The 22,072-nt window shown below is 43.3% G+C and overlaps 1 protein-coding gene and 1 long non-coding RNA gene across 4 annotated transcripts in view; one reads left to right on the forward strand and one right to left on the reverse strand.

Annotated features, from left to right (window-relative positions):
• The window catches only part of NUP205 (nucleoporin 205), a 102,719-nt gene extending 97,827 nt beyond the window's left edge, over nt 1-4,892 (reverse strand). For 2 of the 3 annotated variants that reach the window (XR_014833734.1, XM_021079230.2), the window contains exon 1: nt 4,851-4,892. Coding sequence is in view for 1 of the 3 variants with exons in the window: in XM_021079230.2 (XP_020934889.1) it covers nt 4,851-4,878 (28 nt within the window). In the remaining 2 variants the exon portion in view is untranslated. Of the gene's footprint in view, nt 1-3,995; nt 4,139-4,850 lie in introns of those variants that run through there. The other variant, XM_085005395.1, reaches the window with a different exon arrangement.
• LOC146394926 (uncharacterized) lies at nt 4,262-12,650 on the forward strand. Its single transcript, XR_014833735.1, has 2 exons — nt 4,262-4,964; nt 11,003-12,650. It is a non-coding gene; the product is annotated as an uncharacterized LOC146394926 (long non-coding RNA).
• Nucleotides 12,651-22,072: the final 9,422 nt, after the last annotated feature.

Raw genomic sequence — 22,072 nt, forward strand, 5'->3', positions numbered from 1 at the left:
GAAAGAACAACGAGTCAAAACCAATCACTTGCTCATCCAATGAAATTTGAACCAACTATAGTTTCAACTGCAAAGGGTGGGTCTGCAAACATTTAACTGCTTTCTGAGAAAACACAAATCCCACTAAAGTCACCAGGACAATCAGAATGACATGGAAGATAGTTGTAACCTAATTAAACACATTACAATCTGATGAACAATGCTGCAGAAGAAGGTAATGTACTGGGCAAAAATTATTTTAAGGAGGGATGTGCAGGAAGAGGACAGACCAAACTAGTCTAGCTGGATCATTCATTCACTTGGCAAATATTTACCAGAGGCCTTCCATGTGCCAGGGATTGCAGAGCAAGCAAGAGACAAGATCCCTGGAGTTCCCGTCGTGGCGCAGTGGTTAACGAATCCGACTAGGAACCATGAGGTCGCGGGTTCGGTCCCTGCCCTTGCTCAGTGGGTTAACGATCCGGCGTTGCCGTGAGCTGTGGTGTAGGTTGCAGACTCGGCTCGGATCCCGCGTTGCTGTGGCTCTGGCGTAGGCTGGTGGCTACAGCTCCGATTCAACCCCTAGCCTGGGAACCTCCATATGCCGCGGGAGCGGCCCAAGAGATAGCAACAACAACAACAACAAAAGACAAAAAAAATTAAAAATAAAAAAATAAAAAAAAAAAAAAAAAAAAAAAAAAAAGAGAGACAAGATCCCAGGGCCCAAGGAATGGACAGATTGACAAGACAGATATTAAACACAGAATTCAAAACACAACTACCAGTATAGAAAAAAGGCATGATGAAGAAGTACAGAGTGCTATGAGAACACCTAAAACAGGAGTTCCTTCATGGCTCAGCGGTTAAAGAATCTGACCAGCATCCATGAGGACACAGGTTTGATCCCTGGCCTCGCTCAGTGGGTTAAAGGATCTGTCATTTGCCGTGAGCTGTGGTGTAGGTGGCAGACTCGGCTCGGATCCTGTGTTGCTGTGGCTGTGGCTGTGGTATAGGCTGGCAGCTACAGTTCGGATTCGACCCCTAGCCCGGGAACCTCCATATGCCACAGATGTGGCCCTACAATAAAAGACAAAAAAAAAGTACTACAAAAATCACTTACTGCCACTATTTTGATTGCTGAGCAGTTTGAGCCTTGGATTTCTGGCCAAGATGGAATTTTTTCTATTAGTAAATGGGAAAGCTTCAAGCAGTAGATGACAAAATGAAACTGGATGATGGTGTGACTGATGGACTAAACAGAATATGAAGTGCCAGGACCCAAAACTGATAGGTAGGTAAGCTACTCATAAAGTGATGGAACCTTAACCAGGATGAGGACAGGAAAATAGAAAGGCAAGACCTGTTGGTAGAGTCCAAACTGTTAAGTGGTACAGGGTATGAAGGAAAGTTATCAAAAATGACTCTTGCAACTGTGAAACTTGCTTTACCACGGGTATTTTTTAAATCTGACAAAAGGCTGACAAAAGTAAACTGTAAAAGTAATACTTTATAGAACCTTTGAAGAATAACTTTTTTTTTTCTTGGCTACACTCACAGCATGTGGAAGTTCCTGGGCCAGGGACTGAATCCATGTTACAGATGCAACCTGTGCTGCAGCTGCAGCAAAGCTGGATCCTCAGCCCACTGTGCTACAAGGGAACTTCCAAGAATAGCTTTCTTTGGAGTTTACATACTTAGCTTGACAAAGCTTAGTGATTTCTAGAGACAATTCCACTTCTTCCCATTTATGAAGAGGCATCCAATAACACATCAAAACTATGCACAAAGGAGCTCCCACTGTGGCTCAGTTGGTTAAAAATCTGACTAGTATCCATGAGGATGCAGGTTTGATCCCTGGCCTCGTTCAGTGGGTTAAAGATCCGGCTTTCGCATAGGTCACAGATGTGGTTCAGATCTGGCACTGCTGTGGCTGTGGCATAAGCCAGCAGCTGCAGCTTCAATCTGACCCCTAGCCTGGGTGCAGCCCTAAAAAACAAGCAAACAAAAATATATATATACACATACAAAGAGCTCCCTAGTGGGGCAGTAGGTTGAGGACCTAGCATCATCATTTCGCTGGCTCAGGTCACAGCTATGGTATAGGTTCAAAAAATATTTACATATATACATTTATATACATATATTTTTTTATAATATAGGAAACTGGCCTAGCCAGGGAGGTCAGGGAAGGGAAGGAGTCACTGAGCAAGTGATGATTAGGGTGAAATGTGAAGGGAGGTGGTAGACAAACCTCTTTTCCAGTATTCTTTGTTTCTATAAAATGTGGCTACTTTCAATATGTTTCAATATCCCATCTAAGTAGAATCATCCAGTATTTGTCTTTTTGCTACTGGTTTATTTCACTTAGCAGAATGTCTTCAAGATTCATTCATGCTGCAGCATAGGACAGGGTTTCCTTTTTAAGGCTGAATAACACTCCATTGTATCTACAGACCACATTGTCTATCCATTCATTTGTCAACCGGCATTTGGGTTCCTTGCCTGGACATTTAATTTTTTAAAAATATCGTCCTGGGAGTTCCCGTCGTGGCTCAGTGGTTAACAAATCCAACTAGGAACCATGAGGTTGCGGGTTCAATCCCTGGCCTTGCTCAGTGGGTTAACGATCCAGCATTGCCGTGAGCCGTGGTGTAAGTCGCAGACGAGGCTCCGATCTGGCATTGTTGTGGCTGTGGTGTAGGCCGGCAGCTGCAGCTCCGATTAGACCCCTAGCCTGGGAACAGACAGACCAGCTTGTATCCCACATTGCTGTGGCTGTGGTGTAGAGTGGCAGCTGTAGCTCTGATTCAACCCCTAGCCTGGGAACCTCCATATGGTGCAGATGCTGCCCTAAAAAAAAAAAAAAAAAAAAAAAAACTCCTGCCTGGGCTTTTAAAAATGCTTCCTGGGAGCTCCTTTGTGGCTCAGGAGGTTAAGGATCCAGTGCTGTCACCTCAGCAGCTCAGCTGGCTACTGTGGCCAGAGTTCAGTCCCTCAAAAAGTTTCCTTTCTATGTGACCAATTAAATACCACTGCCAGGAGGCCTCACTATACAATGTATATATGCTTTGAAATTGCTGGCAACTCCTTTTCCTTCAATGATTTATGTTTAATGATACTAATTTAGGATGAGCATGTACTAAAGAAAAGTATATAACCACACGTATAACATGAAAACTTTGTTTTAAGTTTACATCTGGGTTAGGAGGGCAAGACAGCAAGATTAAGGAAGTAACTTCATTACTAAATTCAGGTATATGGAAATTTTATGTAATGAAATGAATTAGCTTGTGCTTCAGTAGGAACACGTTTAAGTATCATCAAAGACTGACTTTGAATCATTAACTGTATAACCCTGAAGAAGTTACTTAACCACTCTATTTCCAAATCTGTAAAATGGAGTATTTAATAGTAGCTACTCCATAGGTGGATAAAGGGGATTAAATGAGATAAAAGATAGCTCCTAGCATGGTGCCTGGGGAAAAGGAGGTGCTCAATAAACATAATCCTTCATTATTACAAAATAATTTATCATAGTGTTTCTGAAATGGTTTGATTTGCAAAAGTCAGATTTAGACACGTTTTCAAGAGTATCAGTCGTGTGAAAACAATCCAGCACACACACACACACAAAACAACAGCATAGGGAGTTCCCATCCCGGCTCAGCTGGTAACCAATCCGACTAGCATTCATGAGGACGTGGGTTCCATCCCTGGCCTGTCAGTGAGTTAAAGGATCCAGTGTTACCTTGAACTGCGGTGTAGGTCTCAGACAAAGCTCCAATCACGCAGGGTCGCTGTGGCTGCGGCACTGGCCGGCAGCCTTAGACCCTATTCGACCCATAGCCTAGAAACGTCCCTAAGCCACAGGTGCGGCCCTAAAAAGACAAAAACAAAAACAAAAAACAACAACAACAAAAAAAACAAAAAACAAAAAAACCAACTGCGTAGAGACAGAAAGAAAAGGCGCCCTAAGAAAGAGCTCTCTTTGAGTGAGATTCTTTACAAGGATTTACCTCACCGATGTGCTCTTAACTGCCCATAAAGCTTAGCATGGCTCAAACAAGACAGTGACATTCAGAGCAGGAAATTGATTTTCAGGAACGCTCCCGCCGCTGCAGCATGTCTGGCAACCTAGACCCGCCCACTAGGCGCCAGCAGAGCACCCCAGGAACCGGGACAATCAAAATGCACCCACTCTTTTAAATGCCCCCCCGCAGGGAGGGGGAGTTCCGCCCCAGATTGAGAACTGCCCAATCCAAATCTTCCAGAGTTTCTTTACAACCTTCTAGATTCTGCCCTGTCCCGAGGATCTACTGTTCCAAAGGTACAGAAGCATCCAGGGACAGGCCACAACTGCAGAGCTGGGAGTCATGGTAGTCCTCGGCCACCTTCAAAATTTCAGGCTTCATAACCAAGGAACCTCGCTTCCTGCATAACCCCCCAACCTCCATGAGCGATCCAAGTGCCTAATACAAAGTACGAGTTTCGGCATGGGCTGAAAAAAATATCTCAGGTCCCCTGACCTCATTGCTGGAAAACTACATATGAAACCTGGATCACGGACACATAATGGGGTGAGTAATGGAAGAGAACAGGCTTGGCCTTGAACTGCGAGAATTCCACGCCGGGTTCCGGTGGACCGAGCTTCCTCGCCTCGACCCTCAAAGCCCAATTCTTAACACCCGCAGAGCCGACGCGCGCCATTCAAACTGGGGAGGAGCGGGAATCTAGGCTCCCGGCTGGAGAGAAGCGGGCACTGTGCACAAATGGGGGACTGGACTCCGAGGAACCCCACAGCCCGGGTCTCTCCCTTAAGAACCGATCAGCACCTTGCCCCACAATTTGCCTTCTGCCCCGGCCGCACCTACCTGAATTTACCGCCAACAGCGTCGCCATGTTGGAAGCGCACTAACGGAGCCCTCCTGCCGCACGGAAGCCCCAGAAAAGGGCGAGGCTGCCTGGGGCGATGCCTGAACATAAAGGTACCACGCTGTCTCCTTCCTACCGCACGCTCTACCGAGCTTGTCTTACAAATACTCGAAAATCTACTCTGAGCCACAGACGTCAATTTTCGCCAGGATTATTCCCATTCAAATAAGGCGAGGGCAACCAGTTCGGCGACGCGAGGTCCTCGTGTTGACGATGTCGTGCAATGCATGCTGGGGAGTGTAGTTTTTTTTTTCTTATAAGGACTAAAGTTGGTTAGGTGGTACAGAAAAAGATTAGTTTCTGAAATGATGCCCACTTATGATATTATGAAAGCCATAAATTCCAATCATTGTCTATATGTCAAATTAAATCGTTGCATTACTCCTTTACTTTGGAGAGTGGAGTGGGGTGAAAGATAGATAAACTTCAAAAAGCCATTTAATTTGTTACAAACTAGATTTTCATTGCATTTCGTGTATATGTATATACCAAGTGATTTGCATCAACATAGTTACATACAGTGAAACAATCATAACCTTTTATTATTAAAATTTCAAGTGTAGGGAGTTCCGGTCATGGCTCAGCGGTTAATGAATCTGACTAGGAACCATGAGGTTGCAGGTTCAATCCCTGGCCTCGTTCAGCAGGTTAAGGATCCGCTATTGCCCGTGAGCTGTGGTAGGTCGCAGATGAGGCTTGGATCCCACACTGCTGTGGTGTGGCTGTGGCAGGCAGCTGTAGCTCCTATTTGACCTCTAGACTGGGAAGCTCTATATGCCACACCTGTGGCCCTAGAAAAGACAAAAAAAGAAAAAAGAAAAAAATTTTCAAATGTATGCAAAGTTAGAATAATGAATGTCCAGGGAAAAAAAAAAAGGATAATGAATGTCCAGCTTCACTAGCTGGTCAATTCCTCTATCCCACCTCCAACATGAGAAATTACTTGGAAGCAATTTCCAGACAAATCATTTCATAAACACCAAATATTTGTTCACCTGAGCACCCCTAAATAATTGGCCCTCTTTTTTTTACTTGCTAAATTTTAGTTTGCTAATTTCTTTTCTTTTCTTTTCTTTTTAGGGCCACACCAATGGCATATGGAAGTTCCCAGGCTAGGGGTCAAATTTGGGCTACCACTGCCGGCCTACACCACAGCCACAGCAACGCAGTCGTGTCTGCAACCTATACCACAGCTCACCACAACACTGGATCCCCCACCCACTTATCAAGGCCAGGGCTAGAACCCACATCTTCATGGATACTAGTCGGATTCATTTCCACTGTAGAGCAATGGGATCTCCTCATTCGCTATTTTTAAACTAAAATATAGTCATTACTATGTGCTACCATATGCCAGATATTTATTAAGAATTTTACATTATCTTATAATGTTGATGTTGTTATTATATTATCTCATTCAATCCCTGAAACAATCCTACAATCCTATCAGAGATGTTCCATGTACCTTACAACCTCATTTTATCAACTCTTCCGATATTCCACTGAGATTGGGAGAAAATAGTTTATGTTCCCATTTCACTGTTAGAAATTGGAGTTAAATAATTTAGACAGAATCACAAAGTATGTTGTTAAGAGCAGGAGTTCCCATCGTGGCGCAGCAGCAACGAATCCGACTAGGAACCATGAGGTTGTGGGTTCAATCCCTGGCCTCGCTCAGTGGGTTAAGAATCCAGTGTTGCCGTTAGCTGTGATGTAGGTTGCAGAGGCGGCTTGGATCTTGGTGTTGCTATGGCTGTGGTGTAGGCCGGCAGCAACAGCTCCGATTAGACCCCAGCCTGGGAACCTCCATATGCCGCCAGTGCGGCCCTCAAAAGACAAAAAAAAAAAAAGGAAGCATACATATAGTCATTCTTTTGAACAAATAATATTAAGTGACACAATGTACCTTAGGTAAAACACAAAAGTCACTGGTGATTTTTTGAAAGTGGTTGTTATATAGAGACAAATGCCAGATTACAATGAAAGCGGTTTTAAAGAGTGAAGAGGGAAGTTCCCATTGTGGCTCAGCAGTCTAAGAATCTGACTAGTATCCATGAGGATTTGGGTTTGATCCCTGGTCTCCCTCACTGGGTTAAGGATTTGGTGTTGCCGTGAGTTGTGGTGTAGGTCACAGATGTGGCTCAGATCTGGCATTGCTGTGGCTGTGGTGTAGGACAGCAGCTGCAGTTCGGATTCAACCCCTAGCCTGGGAACCTCCATATGCCAAAGGTGCAGCCCTAAACAAACAAACAAAAAAGAGCAAAGAGGAAGAAAGAATGAAAAGGCAGAGGGATTTTCCCCAAAGACTGGCATGAGAGTGAGAAGAATATTGAGCAGAAACTGGCAGGAAATAGCATTCAAACGTTTTCTTTCTCAGAGCAACCATTATGAGCCTTCACCACATATACTCTTAAACCTACACACTTCCCTCTCGGAAGATCCCAGGTTAGGGGTTGAATCAGAGCTGCAGCGGCCAGTCTGCGCCACAGCCATAGCAGTGCCAGATCCAAGCCACATCTGTGACCTAGAGCACAGCTCACGGCAAGGCAGGATTTTTAACCACAAAATGAGGCCAGGGATCGAACCAGTGTCCTCATGGATATAAGCTGGATTTGTTTCCACTGAGCCATGAAGGGAACTCCCTGAAGGAACGCTAACTTCCTGCAGCTCCCACTCCCCCATCAACTCACACTTCTTCTCTTACAAGTTTCCTCAATCCATAGCAGTTGAGATATTGGCATCATAACTCCTCTAAAACTGGTCTCAGTATGGTCACCAGCGATCACTTGTCAAATCCCACTGGCAATTTTCCAAGTACCTTAGCAATTCTTTTCTCCCTCAACCTGTGGGGCAACACCCCGACCCCACCCCACCCTCAGGTATCTTCCTATCTTTATGGTTCTTATTTTTGTTTCCTATATGGACTTCTCTTTCTCTTCTCATCTTTATTTTTTATTTATTTATTTATTTTGTCTTTTTGCCATTTCTTTGGGCCGCTCCCGCGGCATATGGAGGTTCCCAGGCTAGGGGTCGAATCAGAGCCATAGCCACCGGCCTACGCCAGAGCCACAGCCACGAGGGATCTGAGCCACGTCTGCAACCTACACCACAGCTCACGGCAACGCCGGATCGTTAACCCACTGAGCAAGGGCAGGGACCGAACCCGCAACCTCATGGTTCCTAGTCGGATTCGTTAACCACTGCACCATGACGGGAACTCCTCTCTTCTCATCTTTAAATGTAGTTCTCTTTTAGTCATTCCTGGCCTCTATTCTCTTCATTCCCCACACTTCTGGGAAATTGATGGCTTCTTAAAACCACCTGTTTGCTAATAAGGTCTGTATTTGTATCTCTCTTCTAGGATTCAGATTTGTATATCCAACATGTCTTCCCCATACTTCTACTGATTGTTACACAGACATTTCAAAATCAATTAATCCAGGGAGTTCCCTGGTGGTCTAGGGGTTAGAACGTGGCACTTTAACTGCTGTGGCTCTGGTTCAATTCCTAGTCTGGGAAATGAGATACCACATCAATCTCATGGATGCCGTCATCAGAAAGAAAAAAAAAATCAATCAATCCAAAACTTAAATGAGAACAGCTCAATCACCTGTATCTATTCAGTAGCTGAAGTCAGAAACCCGGGCGTCATTTCATGTTTTTCCTTCCACAGCCTTATCCTATTCCTCCTGCTGCTTAGAATTTCTGGAGCTCTTTTTCTCTTCTCTGATCCCTATGCCATTTTTCACTTCAGGTCCCATCTTCTTATACTTGTTATCTTACAATTGCTTTCTCACTGATTTTCCTGATTCCCATCTCCCCCCTGCTCACAAACTCCCAAAGTGATTTTGAAATACACATATCATACCGTGTGCTTGCCCAATGAAAATTTCTCTGTGACCTTCAGGGTCATATTTGAAACCTCTTAGCAAGGCACCCATGCCACTTCCTGATCTGATTCCACCTCCTTCTTCAACCTCCTCAGCCTTGTTCTTTCTCAGAGTGCCCTTTTCTTCAATCGCTTTGAACGATTTGTTATTCCCCAGGTACAACATGCTTTCTTGCACCATGTGCCTGTGCCTCTGCTGTTTTCTCTGCCTAGAATGCTGTCTTTCCTTCTGTGTCCCTCTGTCGACCACCCACCAAGGTACCACAGCCCACGTCCCTGAATCCAAGCCATTATATAATCTTCTGCCGTAGTGAAGCCGGGTGGGCCTTATGACTTGCTCGGACCAAAAAAGTACAGAGGAAATGATGTTGGGTTAGTTCCAAGCCCAGCATTTGAAAGACCTTGCTGCTTCCACTTTTGCTTTTTCACTGCCCCGAGGCATCATGTAAAGAAGCATCAGAGAGCCTCCTTGAGGATGTACAACCAGGAGAGAAGCCTAGCCAGCCTCCAGCTGTTCCAGCTATCTTAGCTGAGATGCTAAACATGAGTAAGGCCATCTTGGATCCTCTAGTCCTACTTGAGCCATCAGTTAACTGCAAATGGGTGAGTGAGCCCAGCCCAGATTGCAGAATTGTGAGCAATTAAAAGGCTCCTATTTTAAAGCCAAAGTTTTGTGGTTTGCTATGTTGAATAACAATTGATTTACTTCCAGAGAGCAAGACTATGTCTTTTTATATTTGTATTCCTTGCTCCTGCCACATCTCTGGCTTAGAGTCACAATTCAGGAAAAAACAATGTGCAGAATTTAGTGCCTCCAACATCTACTGGCAGAGAGAAGCCACATATATGCAGTTATGGCTAAGAACACAGACTCTCAAGCAGGCTTCCTGGGTTCAAATTCTGTGTCCCTTACTTTTTAGCTGTGACACCCTCCTTAGTATCTCAGTTTTCTCATCTCTAAATGGGGGTAATAATATTAGTATCCACATTATATAGAGTTGTTAAGAGACTTACTTGTAAAGTGCTTAGACTGTGCCTAACACTTTATGACTGTTTCCTAAGTAAAAAACATTTTCTAAAGTGAAGTAAGTACTAAGTATAGGTAGAGTCAGTTATTAAGGATGAGTTTACCAAGCTGTTTGAGTGCATGGTAAACCACACTCGGCAATTCGACAATTTGTGATTTCTCTGGGGTAAGGGGTAGTACTGCGTTCTAGTCCAATTGATCCATTATTTGTAACTTCCCTCATTGCCCTTATTAACTGAGTTTTAACTAGATACCCAAAGTTCTTTGAGATATTAAAATAAGAAAGGTTAATTAGTTTTCCTTTTTTTTAAAATGAGGTGTAGTTACATACGACATTATAATAGCTTCAGGTGTACAAAATGATTCCATGTTTGTCTGTATTACAAAATGGTCACCATAATGAATCTAGTTAACACTGTCACCATACATAGTTACAGAATTTTTTTCCTTATGATGAGAGCATTTAAGATTTACTTGCTTAACAATTTTCTTTTTTTCTTTTTCTTTTTTTTTTTTTTTTTGTCTTTGTCTTTTAGGGCTGCACCTGAAGCATATGGAGGTTCCCAGGCTAGGGGTCTAATTGGAGCTGTTGTTGATGGCCTACACCAGAGCCACAGCAATGCCAGATCCGAGCCACATCTGCAACCTACACCACAGTTCATGGCAACGCTGGATCCTTAACCCACGGAGCAAGGCCAGGGACCGAACCCGCAACCACATGATTCCTAGTCGGATTTGTTTCCACTGCACCACGACGGGAACTCAATGCAGTGTTCTTAACTGTAGTCACCACACTGTGATTCCGTCCCCATGGCTTATTCGTTTTATAACTGGGAAGTTTGTGTCTTTTGACTCCTTTCACCCATTTCACTCATTCCCCAACTTCTGCCACTGGAAACCCACCAGTATCTTTGTATCTATGAACTTGGTCATATGGTTTGTTTGTTGTTTTCCTTAATTTTTTTTTAGATGTTTGTTTAAGACTCTACATATAAGAGAGATCATACAATATTTACTTTCTCTGACTTACTTCAGCTAGCAGGATGCCCTTACGGTCCATCTGTGTTGTCACAAATAACACAACTTCATTTAGTAGCTGAATAATATATCCATATAAACATATATACATAAACATTTTATTTTTGCATTAATCCATTCACGTACATTCTTTCTAGGAGTTCCCTGGTTGGCTCAGCATTTGAGGATCCGGTGTTCCACGGCTTTGGCTCTGGTTACTGCTGTGGCACTGGTTCAGTCCCTGGCCCAGGAATTGAAGCTCCTTGAAAATGGCTTCATAAACCACTATCTCTCTCGCAAGTGCTCGAAAATTCTAGGATAAGAAGACTGGTCCCTGTTTTCCTGATGGTTGGACGCCAATACAGACCTGAAGGGGTCAGGGTACTTCGTACTTTCTTTTATGAAAAACATCAGCTCTTCAGCTAAGGAATTAGCTAATTGAATCCCCTTGAGAGGTTTTACTATAAATACGTGTGGGAACTTTGGTCCTGACAGAAGGCATGGGCCAAAGCGGCGCATGACCTAAAACAGGAAAACGAGCAGGAGTAGAGGCGTGTAGAAGGACTGGTGGCAAAGTCAAGTTATCTGAGAGTCTGGCTTGTACTCTGGGAATTAGTGTGAATCCTGGGCCTCGGTCTCGGGCAGCAGTGCATGGAGAGTGAGGAAAGCAGAGTTCTGTCTGAGTGTGATGAAAGCCCAGAGCAGTCGTCCCATCAGAACACTATTCAAAGTGCAACGATGTACAAGGAACAAGAAAGCATGAATTGAAATAAACTACTCTACTGTTCAGGACATGATGTAAACTCAGAAACAAAGGACAATAGGAAATATTCTCAAGCGCAAACAAATGCAAAAATAATTAAATTAGAGAAGGAAGATTAAAAAAAAATACCAGCTTAGCAATTTTCTTTTTTTTTTTTTTCTTTTCTTTTTTTGTCTTTTTAGGGCTGCACCTGCAGCATATGGAGGTTCCTAGGCTAGGGGTCTAATCGGAGCTGTTGTTGCTGGCCTACGCCAGGGGAGAAGTGGGACGGACTGGGAGTTTGGGGTTAGTAGATGCAAACTATTTAGAATGGATAAGCAATGAGATCCTACTGTACAGCACAGGGAACTGTATCCAATCTCTTGGGATTGCCCATGATGGAAGATAACATTAAAAAGGGAATGCAGGAGTTTCCATCGTGGTGCAGTGGTTAACGAATCCGACTAGGAACCAAAAGGTTGAGGGTTCGCTCCCTGCCCTTGCTCAGGGGGTTAAGGATCCGGCGTTGCCGTGAGCTGTGGTGTAGGTTGCCGACTCGGTTCAGATCCTGCATTGCTGTGGCTCTGGGATAGGCTGGGGGCTACAGCTCCAATTCGACCCCTAGCCTGGGAACCTCCATATGCTGCAGGAGCGGCCCAAAGAAATAGCAAAAAGACAAAAAAAGAAAAAAAAGGGGGAATGCAGGAGTTCCCGTCTTGGCTCAGTGAAAATGAATCTGATTAGGAACCATGAGGTTTCAGGTTTGATCCCTGGCCTCACTCAGTGGGTTAAGGATCCAGTGTTGCCGTGAGCTGTGATATAGGTCGCAGATGCTGCTTGTATCTGGCGTTTCTGTGGCTGTGATGTAGGCCAGCAGCTACAGCTCTGATGAGACCCCTAGTCTGGGAAACCACATGCCTCCGATGCAGCCCTAAAAAGACCAAAAAAAAAAAAAAAAAAAGAATGCATATATACGCATGACTGGGTCACTTTCCTGTACAGCAGAAATTGGCACAATATTGCAAATAAACTATGCTTTAATTAAAAAAAAAAAAAGAACCAGATTATCGTGAAGCTGTTTTGTGTGTCATTTCTCTGCTTCCATTTGGCTTAGGGCCATTCCTCAGTGATGTATATTTTATATCTTCTCTTCCTCCTGCTTCATGGAAGAGTTGAGGTTTCAGAAAGCATCGGATCCACAGAGTAAGGGTTAGCATGCTGGTGGAGTCGAGGGGAAACTTTTGAGACCCATTGCCTTGACTCTAAACTTCTACCTTGCCAATGACTCACTGTGTGGTAATGCATCTGAACTTCCTCATCCATTAAGATAGAAATAATACTTTCCCTGGATTGCTATGAACATTAAGTAAAATAATATGTGAATTTAACATATAACACATACAAGATATTCTGTAGCAGTAGGACACTCAGACTGAAGAACCATGAGGGTAAGATACAGGGGTTAAAGAAAGGAAAAAGGAGTAATTCCCTTTATGGCTCGGCAGGTTCAGAATCCCAACTAGGGAGCTCCCATCGTGGCTCAGCGGAAACAAATCTGACTAGTAACCATGAGGGTGCAGGTTTGATCCCTGGCTTCGCTCAGTGGATTAAGGATCCAGTGTTGCCCTGTACTGTGGTGTACGTCTCAGATGAGGCTCGGATCTGGCTTGGTCAGTGGCTACAGGTTCAATTCGATTCCTAGCCTGGGAGCCTCCATATGCCTAAAAAGACAAAAAGAAAAAAGGAAAGAAAGGAAGGAAGAAAGGAAGTTCCAAAAAGCAAAATAGTGCTGGCAACTATTTGCACAGCATTTACATTGCATTAGGCATTATAGGTAATTTAGAGAAGAGTTAAAGCATGGTAGGGGAGGACATGTGTAGGTTATATGCAATGTTTATGCCATTGAACATAGAATTGAGCAGCCTCAGAAAATTTATCAGTGGGGCTCTTTCAAACAATTCCCTGTGGATACCCAGGGACAAGTATATTGATAGTACAGCATCAGAGAACACTTTTAATGAGGCTCCTATGGCAGCGTTAACCCAACCATGTTATGCAACCCTATACCTTTTAAACTGCACATTAAATAAGCATATACGTTGTAATAAGAGTAATTTAAGTGCTTTTAAAATTAGAAAATTTGGAGTTCCCGTCGTGGCGCAGTGGTTAACGAATCCGACTAGGAACCATGAGGTTGCGGGTTCGGTCCCTGCCCTTGCTCAGTGGGTTAACGATCCGGCGTTGCCGTGAGCTGTGGTGTAGGTTGCAGACGCGGCTCGGATCCCATGTTGCTGTGGCTCTGGCGTAGGCTGGTGGCTACAGCCCCGATTCAACCCCTAGCCTGGGAATCTCCATATGCCGCCGGAGCGGCCCAAGAAATAGCAACAACAACAACAAAAAGACAAAAAAAAAAAAAAAAAAAAAAAAAAAAAGAAAATTTATCTGTCTCCTAGAACTTAGTTGAATTACTGTTATTTTAATATTTCAGTCTCTAGCCATTAAGTGAGACAATGCCAAAGTAAGGTAATCATTTTTAAATGTAATTTCAAGATAAAAGGGACTACCTAGGCGTTCCTGCTGTGGCACAGTGGATTAAGGATTCAGTGTTGCTGCAGATGTGGCATAGGTTGCAGCTCTGGCTCAGATCTGATTCCTGGACTGGGAGTTCCATATGCCTTGTAGTATCCCCAAAATTAATTAATTAATTAAAAATTTTAAAGGGGGGAAATTCCCATCGTAGCACAGTGGAAATGAATCCAACTAGGAACCGTGAGGTTGCGGGTTTGATCCCTGGCCTCACTCAGTGGGTTAAGGATCCAGCGTTGTGGTGAGCTGTGGTGTAGTTCACAGATGCAGCTTGGATCTGGTGTTGTTGTAACTCTAGCGTAGGTCAGCAGCTGTAGCTCCAATTAGACCCTTAGCCTGGGAACCTCCATATGCCATGGGTATGGCCTTAAAAAGACAAAAAGACAAAAAAAAAAATTTCATAGGGACTAGCTATTGAAATATTTTTGCTTCCTGGTTTCTACAATTACATCAGCACAGTACCCAGACCAAATCTGGGTTTTGTTTTTGTTTTTGTTTTTTGTCTTTTTAGGACCACACCTGCGATATATGTGGGTTCCCAGGCTAGGGGTCGAATGGGAGGTGGAGCCGATGGCCTAGGCCACAGCCAGAGCAATGCCAGATCCAAGCCGCGTCTTCGACCTACACCACAGCTCATGGCAACACTGGATCCTTAATCCACTGAGCGAGGCCTCAGATTGAACCCAAATCCTCATGCATCCTAGTAGGATTCATTTCCACTGGAAACGATGGGAACAAAATGATGGGAATGCCCTCATTTTGGTTTTGATTTGCATTTCCATAATGATTAGTTATGTTGAACTTTTTTTTTTCCTTAGGGCCACACCCTCAGCATATAGAAGTTCCCAGGCTGGGAGTCCAATTGGAGCTACAGCTACCAGCCTACACCACAGCTCACAGCAACACTGGATCCTTAACCTACTGAGCAAGACCAGGGATTGAACCCACATTCTCATGGATCTTAGGTTCGTTAACTGCTGAGCCATGAAGGGAACTCCTAAACATCTTTTAAAATGTGTTTATTGGCCATTTCTATATCTTCTTTGGAAAATGTCTATTCATTTTTGTCTAATTTTTTTTTTCTTTTTAGGGCCTCACCTTTGGCATATGGAAGTTCCCAGGCTATCAGTCAAATCAGAGCAGCAGCTGCTTGCCTACACCACAGACACAGCAACACCAGATCCTTAACCAACTGAGGAGGCCAGGGATGCAATCCACATCCTCATGGATAATAGTTGGGTTCCTAACCCACTGAGCCACAATGGGAACTCCCCCTTTGTCCATTTTTCAATTTGATTCTGTTGTTGGATTTTTAAAGTTCTTTAGGAGTTCCTATTATGGCTCAGGGGTAACGAACTTGACTGGTATCCATAAGGACTTGGGTTTGATCCCTGGACTCGCTCAGTGGGTTAAGGATCCAGGGTTGCTGTGAGCTGTGGTGTAGGTTTCAGAAGAGGCTTGGATCCTGTCTTGCTGTGGTATAGGCTGGCAGCTGTGGCTTGGATTCAACCCCTAGCCTGGGAACTTCCATTTGCCACAGGTATAGCTGTAAAACAAATAAATAAATAAAAGTAAAGGTCTTTATATGTTATGAATATGAATCCCTTATCACCCCTTCATTTTTCAGTTAATTTTATATTTATTTGTGGGTTTTTTTAATGCTTTTCTTTAAAAACTATGATCACTCCACAAATGACCAGGAAAAGCTGTTAATTATGTTTAAAGTCATTGGAAAGTCTCCTTACTTGGTTCATTTTTCAAACAGTGAAATTATAAAAGAGAAAAGTTGAATCAGCATAATCGCAGAATCTTTTTTTTTTTTTTTTTGGTTGACAATGTTAGGAAAGCTTGGTTATGATTAAATGCTAAAGCTAGACAATGCTTATGAAAATTCAGTCCATTTTCCTGAGTTCAGACATAACAAAGCATAAATATGACAAAGAAGAAGACGTCTCCCAATAAACATCATCTCTCAAAAAGATGACTGTAAACTTAGAAAATATATGCAGACAGGAGGTTTGAATCAACTGTGTAAGTATAAATATGAGGTAATAAGTACTTTTAAAATTAAAAGACAATAATATTTCATAGTTGCAAGTAAGTTCTGTTAAGTTATAACAGAGATATAGGAGGGAAACAGTATGTCAAGACTTCAAAAGAAAGGTGACCCTCTGATAGGAGTAAATATAGGCCAAATCATAAAATAATAACTTCTAAATTATATATTCTATGTGAGCAGTGATACATACTTTTATTCACTCATGTCTCTTGGGTACCTAGAACAGTACCTACCACCTCATGGCATGCGACCAATAAATCTTATTGAATGAATAAACATACAGGAGAAAAGGTTGTTGCACAAGGCAGAGTGAGATTGAGAGACAAAAAGTATTGATACGGATCTAAGAAGAAAATCACAAGCAAAATTAGAAAATATTTTAAACAGAATGAAAGTTAAGCATCTTGGAAAAGCAAAGCAAATTAAATGTATGTGCAAGAAGAAAACAACAAATAAATGGAAATCAAATAGAAAATAGAAGGATTTTTTTTTTCTTTTCTGCCTTTTCTAGGGCCGCTTCCCGCGGCATATGGAGGTTCCCAGGCTGGGGTCTAATTGGAGCTGTAGCCGCCGGTCTATAACACAGCTCACAGCAACGCCAGATCCTTAACCCACTGAGCAAGGCCAGGGATCAAACCTGCAACCTCATGGTTCCTAATTGGATTCGTCAACCACTGTGCCACGATGGGAACTCCAGGATTTTTTTTTTTTTTTTCATTTTAGGGCCGAACCTTAGCATATGGAAGTTCCTGGGCCAGGAGGTGAATTGGAGCTGCAGCTGAGGCCTACTCCACAGCCACAACAATGCTGAATCCAAGCCTCATCTCTGACCCACCCAGCAGCTTATGGCAGTACTGCATCTTTAACCCACTGAGTGAAGTCAGGGATCAAACCCGCATCCTCATGGACCTGAGTTGGGTTCTTAACCCACTGAGCCACAACGGGAACTCCAAAAAATAGAAACATTTTGAAAAGTCAATGAACAAACTGTTATCTCTTTGAAAAAAATAAAATTGATAAAACTATAGATTGATTAAGCAAGAAAAAAAGAAGAAAACATAAACTGCCAATATTAAGAAAGAGCATACTGAGTGAACATGGCTTTATTTGTCACAACTATCATCTAAACTCACTGCCCTTCATTTAAAAGAAAGAGGAAACATCAGTTCAGATGCTACAGAATTTAAAAGATAATAAGGGAATATTATGGGCAACTTCATGCCAAAATACATTTGACAATGTAAAAAAAATGATCATTTTCCCTAAAGGACAAAAATTTCCAAAATAAAAAATGCAAATAGCTTTATACCTGTTAATGAAATTGAATTTGAAAGAATAAACCATTCTACAATGAAAATTCAGGGCCTCAGTGGCTTGGTGAATACTAACAAATGTTTAAGAAACACTTCACAGTTTTTTGTTTGTTTGTTATTTTAGGGCCAAACCCACGACATATGGAAGTCCCCAGGCTAGGGGTCAAACTGGAGCTACTGCTGCCGGCCTATACCACAGCCACAGCAACTCGGGATCCAAGCTACGTCTTCGACCTACATCACAGTTCACGGCAATGCTGGCTCCTTAACCCACTGAGCCAGGCCAGGGATCAAACCCGTATCCTCATGGATACTAGTTGGGTTCGGTACCACTGAGCCACAACAGGAACTCCATCACAGTTAATTTTATAAAATATTATTAACGTGCAGAAGTCAAAGGCATTACAAGAAAACTACTGTCCAAATTTAAGATTTTGTGAACATAGATACGAAAGTCCTTTTTAGGAACAAGTACTAAAAGCAGAAAAATCAGGAGTTCCGTGACACTCCCTAACACCACACACAAAAATAAACTCCAAATGGATTAAAGACCTACATATAAGACCAGGCACTATCAAACTCCTAGAGGAAAACATAGGCCAAACACTCTCTGACATAAACGACAGCAACATCTTCTCAGATCCACCTCTTAGAGTATTGACAATAAAAACAAAAATAAACAAATGGGACCTAATCAAACTTCAAAGTTTCTGCACAGCAAAGGAAACCCTAAACAACACAAAAAGACAACCCACAGAATGTGAGAAAATCTTTGCAAGTGAATCGACTGACAAGGGATTACTCTCCAAAATTTATAAACAACTTTTGCAGCTCCATACCAAAAAAACAAAAAACCCCATCAACAAATGGGCAGAAGATCTAAACAGACAGTTCTCCAAAGAAGACATACAGATGGCCAAAAAACACATGAAAAGATGTTCAACATTACTCATTATTAGAGAAATGCAAATCAAAACCACGATGAGGTACCACCTTACACCAGCCAGAATGGCCAGCATCAAAAAGTCTACAAACAAGAAGTGCTGGAGAGGGTGTGGAGAAAAAGGAACCCTAATACACTGTTGGTGGGATTGTAAATTGGTGCAACCACTGTGGAAAGCAGTATGGAGATGCCTCAGAAAACTAAACATAGAACTACCATTTGATCCAGCAATCCCACTCCAGGGCATCTGTCTAGAGAAAACCACGACTCACAAAGACACATGTACTCCAATGTGCATTGCAGCACTATTTACAATAGCCAAGACATGGAAACAACCTCAATGTCCATCAGCAGAGGAGTGGATCAAGAAGATGTGGTACATATACACAATGGAATATTACTCAGCCATTAAAAGGCAAGAAATAAAGGCATTTTTAGCAACATGGATGGACCTAGAAATTATCATGCTGAGTGAAATCAGCCACACAATGAGACACCAACATCAAATGCTTTCACTGACATATGGAATCTGAAAAAAGGACAGACGGAACTTCTTTGCAGAACAGATACTGACTCACAGACTTTGAAAAACTTATGGTCTCCAAAGGAGACAGTTTTGGGGGTGGGGGGATGTGCTTGGGTTGTGGGATGGAAATCCTATAAAATTGGATTGTGATGATCATTGTACAACTACAAATGCAGTAAGTTCATTGAGTAGTAAAAAACAAGCAAACAAACAAAAATGATCAGCTTAGGTATAAGTATGAAAAATAAATAAATAAATTTAAATCTTTAATCCACTTTGAGTTAATTTTGGCAAGTGGTATAATAAAAAAAAAAGGAGTTCCCTGGTGGCCTAGTGGCATTGTCACAGCTGTGGTGTGGGTTTGATTCCTGGCCTAGAACTTCCCCACACCGTGGGCTGGGCGTGGCCACACACACACACACACACACACACACAGGAGTATGAGAGCAGAGACCACCTTCCTCTCACAGCTAACCTCCAGTACGTAGCTAAAGCATCCAGCTCAATAGACACTTGAGTGAATGAATCTGTAACCTCAGAGGATAACTTTTTCCTGACCTCATTTCCCCAGTTCTAAAGCATTTTATTGTCTTATCACTCACTGTTTGTTTTGTTTTTTGGGTTTTTTTTTTTTTTTGCCCCACCCACAGTGTACGAAAGTCCCAGGCCAGAGATTGCACCCAAGCCACAGCTGCTGCAACACCCAGTTCTTAATCCATTGCACCAGGCTGGGGATTGAACCCATCTCTCAGCAACAACCTGAGATGCTGCAGAGACAATGCTGGATCCTTAATTCCCTGCACCACAGCGGGAACTCCTCACTGACTGTTTCATTAGGCATCATCTAACAAAATATTTCCTTTCTCTTTTTTGTAATGTTTTGAGTACTTGAGTAGGAATAATCCTGTCTCAGAGACATGGGGCTGGAAAAAGTACAAAATGCTTTCAATGACCAGAAACAGTCTAGGACCTGAATGTAGATGTGAGTGGCAGTACTACTTAAGATTATGCGGAGTTCCCATCGTGGCACAGTGGTCAACGAATCCAACTAGGAACCACGAGGCTGCGGGTTTGATCCCTGGCCCTGCTCCGTGGGTTAAGGATCCGGCGTTGCCGTGGCCTGTGGTGTAGGTTGCAGATGCGGCTCGGACCCTGCGTTGCTGTGGCTCTGGCATAGGCTGGCTGCTGTAGCTCCAACTCGACCCCTAGCCTGAGAACCTTCACATGCCGCAGGAGCGGCCCAAGAAATGGCAAAAAGACAAAAAAAAAAAAAATTATGCAGGACAGCTTTTCTATTTAGGGTCAACCGAAAGAGAATGGAGTGACAACTCTTGAATCTCTGCCTTCCTAGAGGGTCACTCCCAGAACAGGCATCTTAGCTTTCTTGACCTCTAACTCATCTCAGCATCATCGACCCCACTTCTAACCTGCTCACTGGTGAGTGACCTAGTAGGTAGGTGACCTAGTAGGACTCTAGGAAGAATATGTCTGTTTGCTGTTCAGGTAGGAAGGCTGGATCAATGGCAAGTGGAAACCGCAGGGCCAAACCTCCCTTGGCAGGGTCCGCTGCTGGCCTACTGGCTCCCAGGCTTTTTTTTTTTTTTTTTGTATTTTGTCTATTTAGGGCCAAACCGAAGCATATGGAGGTTTCCCAGGCTAGGGGTCAAATCAGAGCTGTAGCTGCTGGCCTACACCACACCCACAGCAACACCAGATCCTAAACATGCTGAGCAAAGCCAGGGATCGATCCCGAATCCTCATGGATACTAGTCAGGTTTGTTAACCACTGAGTCATGACAGGAACACCATGCTCCCAGATATTTTGGATCATAACTTTAATTGCAGGGTTCTCTCTCTTTTTTTTTTTTTTTTTTTTTCTTTCAGAGCTGCACCTGTGGCATATGGAGGTTCCTAGGCTAGGGGTTGAGTCGTAGCTATAGCTGCCAACCCACGCCAGAGCTGCAGCAACGCTAGATCCAAGTCGCATCTGCAAACTATACCAGAGTTCACTGAAACGCCGGATCCTTAACCCACTGGCTGAGGCCAGGGATCGAACCTGCAACCTCATGGTTCCTAGTCATATTTGTTTCCACTGAGCCATGATGGGAACTCCCCAGAGTTCTCATTTCATCTGCAACCCAAGGGTCCAGTTAGTCCTGGACCTCTGCCGGAGGTAGAACTGCAGTCTTATATCTCAACTTATTTTGCTGAATCTGAAATATGGAGCTGAGTAGTGTCACTCAGCTGCGCAGGCAGCACATTCTCTGCTTCTGTCCCACCCACTGTGAGAAAGTCCGCTGTTGCTCAACAGGGTAAAGGCAAGGCGAGGTTGAGGGCGGAGGCAGTTCAAGGCGAGGTTGAGGGCGGAGGCAGTTCAGGCAAAGTGCTGCTCATCACTTAGGGCCTGGGCAGAGACTGGGAGAAAACTGAGGGCAAGGGAGGGCCCCCAGCAGATTCTAGAGGAAAATAGGCTGAGGATAATAGGAGACTGAGCGACGGCCCAGGGCTCTGAAATGTGAAAGCCAGGAATTTGTTGGAGAGGGCAGCCTGCAACCTCACCTGAGAGGTGCTACTGATGTTGGGCATCTTCCAACTGGACTGTCACAGTGTAATGTCACCAGCATTAAGGTGATTTTGAAACTGAAAGTTTCAACTCATTAGTAGATCTTTTTTATTAAGCCTGTTCCTCGATTTTTTTTTTTTTTTACTGAGAAAAAAAAAGAGTATAACAAAATAGCAATGCCTCATGCGTAATAAGGGTATGTTCTGATTTGCAAAAAAATTTTTTTTTTTTTTTTTTTTTTTTGCTTTTTAGGGTTCTACCCTCCGGATATGGAGGTTCCCAGGCTAGGGGTTGAATCAGAGCCATAGCTGCCGGCCTACACCACAGCCACAGCAGCGCGGGATACAAGCCACGTCTGCGACCTATGCCACAGGTCATGGTGGATCCTTAACCCACTGAGCGAGGCCAGGGTCGAACTTTGTCCTCATGGATCTTAGATTTGTTTCTGCTGAGCCACGACGGGAATGCCTGTAAAAATTTTGATTCGGCTCTCTTT

Source organism: Sus scrofa, chromosome 18 (genome assembly GCF_054392235.1).
Source record: "Sus scrofa isolate SSC_HxYL_T2T_F1_AM1 chromosome 18, Sscrofa_HxYL_maternal_Yorkshire_Landrace_v2.0, whole genome shotgun sequence".
Lineage (NCBI taxonomy): Eukaryota > Metazoa > Chordata > Mammalia > Artiodactyla > Suidae > Sus > Sus scrofa.